This window comes from Lipotes vexillifer, unplaced genomic scaffold (genome assembly GCF_000442215.2).
Source record: "Lipotes vexillifer unplaced genomic scaffold, Lipotes_vexillifer_v1.1 scaffold504, whole genome shotgun sequence".
Taxonomy (NCBI): Eukaryota; Metazoa; Chordata; class Mammalia; order Artiodactyla; family Lipotidae; genus Lipotes; species Lipotes vexillifer.
The window spans coordinates 186,215-196,919 of record NW_006785225.1 but is presented as its reverse complement, the minus strand read 5'-3'; the positions used below and the strand labels follow the sequence as shown (position 1 = coordinate 196,919).

The 10,705-nt window shown below is 51.0% G+C and overlaps 1 protein-coding gene across 1 annotated transcript in view; it reads left to right on the top strand.

Annotated features, from left to right (window-relative positions):
- PSKH1 (protein serine kinase H1) overlaps positions 1-10,705 on the top strand; it is a 37,962-nt gene that overhangs the window by 12,567 nt on the left and 14,690 nt on the right. The window contains exon 2 of the mRNA XM_007457261.1: positions 583-1,609. Within this exon, the coding sequence (XP_007457323.1) occupies positions 653-1,609 (957 nt within the window). The 5' untranslated portion in view covers positions 583-652. The remainder of the gene's footprint in view (positions 1-582; positions 1,610-10,705) is intronic.

The window sequence follows — 10,705 nt, the reverse complement described above, 5'->3', positions numbered from 1 at the left end:
GGGGGGGGGGGGGGGGTGAGTTGTTGCAGTGGGGGATCAACCCCTGCAGGAGGCCTAGAGGGCTAGGAAGGTATCCATGAGGGAGGAGGCCTTGGGGAAGTGGCTTTCTACACCCTGGTGGGTGATAGTGTTGGAGAACAGGCCTCCAACACTCCACGCCCCCGTTTCAGAAAAGATGAGTCAGAGTAATAAGAGGAATAATTTTAACCTTTAAAAAACATAGGACTTCAACTATGATAAGGGACCCAGGGAGAGTAGGGAGGAGGGTGGAGGCAGTGACAGCTGAGCCTGGTGCATGTTCCTGCCCCTCTTCAGAGTTGAAGAGCAGCATGAAAATTATACCCAGGGAGATGTACATCAAGACCACAGAACTCAGACCCAGTCTTTCATGTGGATCCTTCATGGCATCTGGGCTCCAAGCACTCAGGGGCCAAAGCCATTCTCCCTTCCAGGGAACCATACCAGAGTCAGGTCTTCAGTCTGGGTTTATCCAGGGCCAGGGGGGAGGGGGTAAGGAGGATGGCTGGGGTCCCTCCAGAAGTGTCCCTGGCTATGCTGAGTTCCTTTCTTCTGTCTGTGTAGGTGTAGACGGGGCACTGCCTGCAGAGCAGGTTCTGCCAGCCTCGCTAGAGAGGATGCCCCCGTGTCCGTGATGGGCTGTGGGACAAGCAAGGTCCTTCCCGAGCCGCCCAAGGATGTCCAGCTGGATCTGGTCAAGAAGGTGGAGCCCTTCAGTGGCACTAAGAGCGATGTGTACAAGCACTTCATTACAGAGGTGGACAGTGTTGGCCCTCTGAAAGCTGGGTTCCCAGAAGCCAGTCAGGGTGCAAACCCCTGCCCTGGTGCCCCCACTACCGGCCACACAGAGCCTCCCTCAGAGCCACCACGCAGGGCCAGGGTGGCTAAGTACAGGGCCAAGTTCGACCCACGTGTGACAGCCAAGTACGACATCAAAGCCCTGATTGGCCGAGGCAGCTTCAGCCGAGTGGTGCGTGTGGAGCACCGGGCAACCCGGCAGCCATATGCCATTAAGATGATTGAGACCAAGTACCGGGAGGGGCGGGAGGTGTGTGAGTCGGAGCTGCGTGTGCTGCGCCGGGTGCGTCACGCCAACATCATCCAGCTGGTGGAGGTGTTTGAGACACAGGAGCGCGTGTACATGGTGATGGAGCTGGCCACTGGTGGAGAGCTCTTTGACCGCATCATCGCCAAGGGTTCTTTCACTGAGCGTGACGCCACTCGAGTGCTGCAGATGGTACTGGATGGCGTCCGGTATCTGCATGCACTGGGCATCACACACCGAGACCTCAAGCCTGAGAATCTGCTCTACTACCACCCAGGCACTGACTCCAAGATCATCATCACCGACTTTGGCCTGGCCAGTGCCCGCAAGAAGGGTGACGACTGCCTGATGAAGACCACCTGTGGCACGCCCGAGTACATTGCCCCTGAGGTCCTGGTCCGCAAGCCCTACACCAACTCAGTCGACATGTGGGCGCTGGGCGTCATCGCCTACATCCTGCTCAGTGGCACCATGCCCTTTGAGGATGACAACCGCACCCGGCTGTACCGGCAGATCCTCAGGGGCAAGTACAGTTACTCGGGGGAGGTGAGTCTTCTGTCTCGGGGATGTTGGGAGGCCCCTGGGTGGGTGGGGGCTCCTATCCTACAGCCCTTAATCAGGGGCATGTGCTCTCAGGGCCATGTTCGTGGGGCCAGACAGATGATGTAAAAATGGTAAAGTGAGACTAGTAGGGTATCTTAGCTTGGATTTCCGCAAAAGTGAGCCCTAAGACAAGGACTTGGGAGCAGACTGAGGACCCTGTGAATAATCATGTGGAATGTGCTCAGAATTGTACCACTGAGGGGCAGGAAAGAGGGTGGATTTTAATCCACTGACTCTTGTATGAGTCGAGAATTTCTTTGCAGGGGCTTTAAATGCCTGGCACTTCTGGGCTGTTCTGAATGCCAACTAGTAGTGGAGAAAGTCCTCAGGCAAAGAAGCAGAGAGATACAGGCACTGGCCATGGGAAGCTGTCAGCACGCACATGAGCACTGCAGCTGCAGGCGAGCCCAGAGGTGGGCTGAGAGGAAGCAGGACAGGGCATCCATAGCATCTGGTCCAGAGGACTAGGGCAAGCTAGTGACCATGCCCTGTCTAAAGGAACTGCTGCTTCTCATCTCAGCCCAGTTTTGCCACAGAACAGGGTGGACTCCATGCACCCAGACATTCTAGTTTTTTAAAGAGAAGCCAGAAAATCTGATCTTAAAGTGTTAAAATATAATTTACATATTTAAGCAGTACCATGTGCTTAACCCAGCAAATGCTTACTTCTGGCCCTAATTCAATCAGCAGGCCATCAGTTTGTGTCTTTGGATCCATTGATAGTCCTGATGCCTGAAAAGACCTGTTAGGTTTCAGCACTGCTGGGAGCTGAAGGGAGGTGCAGAAAGAGTAAGAACTGGTTGGTCCTCAGACAGGATGCTGACCGGGTAGGAGACAAGGCTCACCACAGGAAATGGTGAGCACACCAAGCTGGATAGAATGTTCTTGGGGAGGTTGTGAAGAAAAGAATGTGTGATGGCTTTATGTGGGAGGTGAGGTAAGCTTTGCAGGATGACAGGATTCTGCCAAGGCAGTGAGGGCCCCTCCCCAAGTGGCCCCTGCAGAGTGCTCCCCACAGTGTTCCTCTCAGGCCTGCACTGCTATCCATGCCTCCTGAACAACCCATGAAGAGGGGAGGGAGCTCTGGGAAAAGCTCCCTTCTGCAGCCCAGCTTTCCTCCCAGGAATGTTGGACTGGGCCCTCCCTGGTCTCAACCAATGGGCCCAGAGCAGCATTTCCTACAGGAGTTGCCCCAAAGCCTCATGAAGGCAAAATGCCTGCAGTGCTTGTGGTCCTGTGCTCGGTCATCTTCCCTGTCAGCTTCAGAACATGGTCGTGGGGTCAGTCAAGGATTTCCCTCCTGTGAGCATGGGGGCTGGCCTTCCCTAGGGGGTCCCCACATCACGTGCCTCAGGGTGGTGAGAGGAAGGGAGGGAAGCCACCTTCGTCCAGCCAGCTCTGTGCTGACCACAGGTGAAGGAGAAACTGGGACATTCTCCAGTTCTCCCCTAAAGTTTTTCATGTTTTCTTCTGTGCTCCAAATGGATTCAACAAAACAAATGCCAACTGGCTGGGAAGCCCAGGCTGTGATGCAGTGGTCACAGCAGACACCGCCCTGCTCACCCTTTGGGCTGGGTTTCATCACAGGTCAGAAGAGCCAGAATCCACCTCACAGAGGCATTGTTGTGCCAGGGCCCTGCCTGGCTTGCCCTTGGAGCTCTGTGTGGTGTAACTTAGCTACAGGAGGTAGGAAGGTTTCCCAAGAGTTGCTGACAAAGGAAAGATTCTTTCCAAAAGTCTGTAGGTTTGCCCAAGAGTTCCTGATTCTGGCAGTTGTTGATCAGGCAGTTTATCTAATGGGAGCTTGCAGAGTCTTGCTAACTGGCTATTGATTATCTGAGGGTGAGAGAATGACAAGTAGGGTGGGGAATGAACTCAGGCTTCCTGCTCCTATTGTGGCCACAGACTGGGTCCTGAGACTCTGCTTCCTGCTCTGCTGGAATCACGTGGCATGGGTCTGGGGCTCCCAGTGTGTGTGGGGGCACTGCCCAACCTTTGGCCCCCACTGCCCTTCATCTGAAGCTGAAAACATCAGTTCACAGTCCCAGATTCAAATCCCTGGCCAGCACTGATGGCACTGTCTGTTACCAGGAGCTTGGCAGACCCCAAGAGGAGATTCCACCACCATCTGCAGAGAGCTCTGGATTGGGAGGAGTTTGTCTGGGGTAAGGATGCCTTATCATTAGATAAGGCATTAGATCAGGCTGTCTGAGCTGGAGACCAGGCATCTTTCTCTTTTGCTTGTAATTGACTACCCTTAAGTGCACTGGGGACGATGCAGAGACACATGAAGGCCTGTTCCCCATCCCCATGAAACTTGAGATTGCCCGGGAGGAAGGACTAGGAATAGGAAATGGCCACAGAACGAACCCCTGTTGGCAGGCACATGCCAGCACAGGCCTGGGCAGTCTGGAACATGGGCCATGGGGCGCAGGTCAGGTCGTGGATTGGCCCCCCCTCTTAGGACTGGGCCCTGCCCCCATCTGTCTTCTACTGTGTGATGGTCATTTGCCTTTATGAAGGCATTCTGAGTAAGCAAGGCCCTGTCTGAGAGCCTCAGGGAGGTGTTTCCATCTAGCTTCTTGTGCAAATAAGGGACTGCCCACTTTGAACTCAGCAAGGTTTGGAGGTGTGCATTCCTCACCTGACAGTAAGTCCCATGGCACTTGGTGCCTTTCTAATAGGCACCCTGCCCCCTTACAGTGGTTTCTCGTGTATACCACACTGTCTGGTGTGCTTGTTTCCCAGGGGCTCTATCCATGCAGCCCTCTTTCAGGCTCAGTAGTTTCTGTGGACTTGAATAGAGGACTTCCTTCAGGAGGTGGACTTTGAGGAGGAGGAAGCTCAGAGAAGGGGATATTGCTCACTGTGCTCCAGAATAAACAGGAGATTGTTTGGGAATAACAGCAGAGGTTGATGAGGCTGGGCCAGGCCTGGTGTTTGTTGCTGGGAGCTCTGTAGTGCCAGGGATTATTTGGAGATTCCAAGCATTAGGTGGGAGGGAGCCCTCTGGGTTCTTGACAGTGAAGGGGAAATGTAACAGGAAGTGTTGTGGGAGACTAGCTGGAGGGAAACTAACTGGGGCTGGGGGAGTCTGGTGTCCTGGGGATGTTTGGGTCAGATCAAGGATTCTAGCGAGTGGGCTCAACATAGTACATGTGAGCCATAGTTTAGAAAGAGAAGGAGTTGGGGGGCAGAGCCCTCCTGCAGCCCTGCAGGAGGAGCATCATCTTACGAGGCAGATTGAGAAAAGACCCCAAGCTGCCCTCTGCCCCAGAGAGTACGTAGAGTCCTGCTTTGACATCCCTACGTGGGACCCAGCAGTGGAGGGATGCACACAAGTGGGGCCTCCTTCAGCCCCTGCCCCACAATGCTGACACTCTAGACACTCTAGCCCCCAGCCCTGGCCCCACGCTTCACCCCATTCCCTTTACACCATGGGCCCGAGATGTTTGCTCCTTTCACTCCTCACACTATGCTTTTGCTCAGGATTTTCCCTCTATTCCCAATGTCAGCCTAAGAAATTTGACTGGCTCTCAATCATCCAATTCAAAGATTGCTTCCATTAAGAATCATGCCAGGGCTTCCCTGGTGGCGCAGTGGTTGGGAGTCCGCCTGCCGATGCAGGGAAGCAAGACAAGGGTGAAAAGAAAGAGAGACTGAGGATGGGAGATGCTGTCAGGCCTCGTCTGTGCAAAACTAGGGGCCGCAGCAGTGACTAGTGCAAAGGATGTGAGGTGGGACACAAGAGTTATCCAGAAGGATTTGGAGAATTTGGCTTATTAGAGTACTGAACAATTAATTCTGATTTTAAGCTGAAAAGCACAAAAGACGTGTAGTCTATAAACAACATCAGAACATTTAGAAGAACTTAACCATCATATTGATAAACTTTATTAGATTTCTAAGAATTACTTAAGTACTTGGAAAAGTTGTTCGGTTTGCCAGCCACTGACTTACTTTAAAAAGGAAATTGAGTATGCTGGATTTATCCATATAGTTAAAAATATTTAAAGGAATTTAATTAAATTATAAAAGTCTCCTTAAACATTTTTTGTGGAAATTGGAAAGATTTATAAATAGAACTTATTTCTAAATTGAACTTAAAAACTTAGGGAGAACCAGGACTTTGAGTGATTTGAATATTAACTTTAAATACCAAAGTAGCTCCTGGGTGTTATTTTCAAAAAAAAAAAAAAAAAAACCCCCCCCAAAAAAAAAAAAGAATCATGCCAACCATTGCCATTGTGTAGTCTACTGAATACCAGGCACAGGTCTGAGGGTTCTACACCCAGCATGTCTAATCTCTACAATAATCTTGTCAGTGGGTGTGATCCCCTCAATTTATAGATTAGTAAACTGAGGCTAGTGAGGTTAAGTAGCTTGTTCAGGGTCTCACAGAGGGTGGCAGGCTTGGGATTTGAATCCAGGCCATCTTGGCTTCAGAGTTCTTGGCCTTCCCATGCCCACAGTCTACTTTCCCTGACACATACGCCTCAGTGTGTTGCTGGAGTCTTTGTTTCAGCACTTTCCCAGGCTGTCATCTGTGGACATCTTTTCCCTCCCCAGCCTGTAAGGTTCTTGAGGACAGCATGTGTATCAGTACATATGCTCCCAATACTTTCTCCTGCTTCTCTTGAGGGAAGCACCAGTGGTTGCTGGTGAGGCCCTGGGCAAGGACCCAGAAGTGACTGTCAGGTAGACTAGGCTGCTCCTGCTGGCTGGGAGTGTTCTCTTCTGGGGCTGGACTCCAGGAAGAAGTGGGGAGCCTGCTGGAGATGCACTTAGGGGGTTGTTGGCCAGACCTGCTTATAAGCAAATGTAGGAATCTTGGAAGAGGAGAGAGTTCTGGAAAGGAAAGCCTGTGACAGGTGATTTTGAGAGGAGAAATCTGAATTTTTATCCAGTGACTGGAGGTGCTGGAATGGCAAGGGCCAAGCTAGGGTCATGTTGGAAGTGATCGGGAGATACATGTTGGCCAGATGTGAGGAAGGCCTGTGTGAGTGTGAGAGCAGTTTGAAGACACAAAGAGTCACCTTGAAAGAGGGAGCTTCCTGTCATGGGAGACCTGGAGCAGCTGCTTCTAAAGGAGTGACACAGAAGGTGAGTCACCATCTGTAGACCGTACTAGAGGACTGTTACGGTCCCGCCAACTTGGAGATTCTGTGATTCACTTGACATGAAATGCGACGTTGTGGGCCTAACGTTATTGCTTTTGTCAAGAGTTCTATTCCTAGAGGCAGGATGGATGAAGAGGCTCTTGTGGGAATGATGACAGAGTGATGCCATCAGCAGCTTTGCTGTCTGCCACGTTTAGCAACTTTTAATTGTCACCCTCCTCTGCTTGGGCAGTCTCTGAGCTGTGGGCGAGCCCAGGTGACTGCACCAGGAACAGGTGGGCTTGGGCAAAGGTTCTCACAGAGCCTTGTTCAGGAGAGTGAGTGCTGCCAGGCGGAGGACAGAATCCTGGTGGGAGACGAAGCTCACCTGCAGGACCGATCTGCCACTTCCCGGGGGATTGTGTTGGTGGGAGGTGGCTTTCCAGGGGTGGGTCTCTGGGCTGCAGACTGACCATCCATCAACTTGGGCCAAGGGGTACTTGCTCAGGGACTGTGAGTTACGCCACGTGGTAGTTCTGATAGCCCTGCGGTAGGATGAGTGCCCAGAGCCAGAGCTGACATTTACATTCCCATCCCAGCTGTTTGCCACTTCCAAAAGTGACTCTGACACTTGCCATTCTACCCTGGGATGTTGAGAGTAAAATGAAGTGCAGGGCATGTGGTGTGTTCCGGTGCTCTCCACGTGAAGGGCGCCAGCGCCTTTGGGGGCTGCTCATGCAGCCTGCTTCATATGCTCTGACGGAGCGGCCAGGTGAGCAGGGATAAGACCTTGCCCCAGAGCCATGGGGTGGACTGCACGGGGGACGTGGGAGAGCTGGAGACTGGACGTGTGTGGGCAGCAGAGCGGAATGCAAGGAGGCAGGTGGTTTATTTCTGGGCTCGTGCTTGGATTCTGCTGGATGCCTTTAATTGCCTCGTGTTCCCATGGCCAGTGTGGATAGGGGCTCATGTGCCACCTCTGGGCCACCGCTTGGCTCCCTGGAGCCCCATCCTCTTGGCATCCCTCTGCTGTTGTTGCCCTGGTTACACACTCACCTCCTGTGGTGGCAGAAACTTGCCCATCTCCCCACATCGTTGCATTTAGCATTTTTGCCAAAACACCTTGCTCCGACCACCCACAGCATCTCGTTATCCCAAGGTCCTTTCATTACTGCTGTTTCCCACCACCCTGCTGAGGTCTCTTCCAACAGAGGGGTATATTGTGGGTTGCGTTCAGAGCAGCTTCTGGTGCCCTATCCATCCCCTCCCTCTCCTGCTCTTCCCATTGTCTGCCTCAATAGCTCTGCCCTTTCACAGGCCCTGTTGCTTCTAGGCCCTTGAGTTCCTCTGGAGCCTGCTGGGGCTCTTGTTTCTCCCACATTCTGACCTCTTTAAATCTGCTTATGACCTCCCACGCTCATCCCCTGCCTGCCCCCACTGAGGTGGTTAAAGGTGACCTGATCCAACCACACCCCACGGCCGTGCCTCTCCAGACTCTCCTTCCTCGTAGGTTTCTCTGTCTCCCAGTGCGAGTGTGGTGCCCAGACCTGAGCTTTGCTGCAGCATGGCCTGGCCAGCCTGAAGCAGGAGACTGAGTCACCTTCGTCTCTTCACTCATCCTGCCAACCCATGTAGACCTAGTGCCTGCCCTGAGCCGAGTCCTTTGTACCCAGGGTTCCAGGGACACAAGCCTCTGGGGACAGAGGCCACAGTAGGGGTGACATGCTGACAGCCACCAGGGATCCAAACTGCCTCAGAAATTAGAATGGGAAGAAGTTAAAAAAAAAAAAAAGCCAGGTTAGGCCCTGGAAATCACCTCACTTCAGCAGAACACTTGAGTGGAGATAGAAGAGACCATGAGGTAGCTAGCTCTGAAATCCAGAACCTTCTAGGGCTGTTCCAGGACATTGTTTTTTTGTTCTTGAGGTTTTTTTAATTTTAATTTTATTTATTTTTTATACCATAGGTTCTTATTAGTTATCTGTTTTATACATATTAGTGTATATATGTCAATCCCAATCTCCCAATTCATCCCACCACCACCAACCCCCCGTCACTTTCCCCCGTTGGTGTACGTACATTTGTTCTCTACATCTCTGTCTCTGTTTCTGCCCTGCAAACGGGTTCATCTGTACCATTTTTCTAGCTTCCACATATATGCGTTAATATACGATATTTGTTTTTCTCTTTCTGACTTGCTTCACTCTGTGTGACAGTCTGTAGATCCATCTGCGTCTCTACAAATGACCCAATTTCGTTCCTTTTATGGCTGAATATTCCATTGTATCTGTGTACCACATCTTCTTTATCCATTTGTCTGTCGATGGGCATTTAGGTTGCTTCCATGACCTGGCTATTGTAAATAGTGCTGCAGTGAACATTGGGGTGCTTGTGTCTTTTTGAATTATGGTTTTCTCAGGGTATATGCCCAGTAGTGGGATTGCTAGGTCATATGGTAATTCTATTTTTAGTTTTTTAAGGAACCTCCATACTGTTCTCCATAGTGGCTGTATCAATTTACATTCCTACCAACAGTGCTAGAGGGTTCCGATTTCTCCACACCCTCTCCAGCATTTGTTGTTTGTAGATTTTTTGATGATGCCCATTCTGACTGGTGTGAGGTGATACCTCATTGTAGTTTTGATTTACATTTCTCTAATAATTAGTGATGTTGAGCATCTTTTCATGTGCTTCTTGGCCATCTGTATGTCTTCTTTGGAGAAATGTCTATTTAGGTCTTCTGCCCTTTTTTTTTTTTTTTTTTTCCCCCTGTACGCAGGCCTCTCACTGTCGTGGCCTCTCCCATTGCGGAGCACAGGCTCTGGACGCGCAGGCTCAGCGGCCATGGCTCACAGGCCCAGCCGCTCCATGGCATGTGGGATCCTCCCAGACCGGGGCAGGAACCCGTGTCCCCTGCATCGGCAGGCGGACTCTCAACCACTGCGCCACCAGGGAAGCCCTGCCCATTTTTTGATTGGGTTGTTTGTTTTTTAAGTAATGAGCTGCATGAGCTATTTATATATTTTGGAGTTTAATCCTTTGTTTCTCATTTGCAAGTATTTTCTGCCATTCTGAGCGTTGTCTTTTTGTCTTTTCTCAACTTAAAAAAAAATTTATTTATTTAATTTATTTTTGGCTGTGTTGGGTCTTCATTGCTGCACGTGGGCTTTCTCTAACTGCGGTGAGCGGGGGCTTCTTATTGCGGTGGCTTGTCTTGTTGCGGAGCATGGGCTCTAGGTATGCGGGCTTCAGTTGTTATGGCACGCAGGCTCTAGAGTGCAGGCTCAGTAGTTGTGGCGCACGGGCTTAGTTGCTCCGTGGCATGTGGATCTTCCCGAACCAGAGCTCGAACCCGTGTCCCCTGCATTGGCAGGCGGATTCTTAACTGCTGCGCCACCAAGGAAGCCCTGTCTTTTCATCTTTTTTTTTTTTTTTTTTTTTTCTTGCGTTATGCGGGCCTCTCACTGTTGTGGCCTCTCCCATTTGCGGAGCACAGGCTCCGGACGCGCAGGCTCAGTGGCCATGGCTCACGGGCCCAGCCGCTGCGCGGCATGTGGGATCTTCCCGAAACGGGGCACGAACCCGCGTCTCCTGCATCGGCAGGCGGACTCTCAAGCACTGCGCCACCAGGGAAGCCCTGTCTTTTCATCTTGATTGTAGTTTCCTTTGCTTTGCAAAAGCTTTTAAGTTTCATTACGTTCCATTTGTTTATTTTTGTTTTTATTTCCATTACTGTGGGAGGTGGATCAAAAAAGATCTTGCTGTGATTTATGTCAAAGAGTGTTCTTCCGATGTTTTCCTCTGAGAGTTTTATAGTGTCTGGTCTTACATTTAGGTCTCTAATCCATTTTGAGTTTATTTTGTTTATGGTGTTAGGGAGTGTTCTAATTTCATTCTTTTACATGTAGCTGTCCAGTTCTCCCAGCACCACTTATTGTAA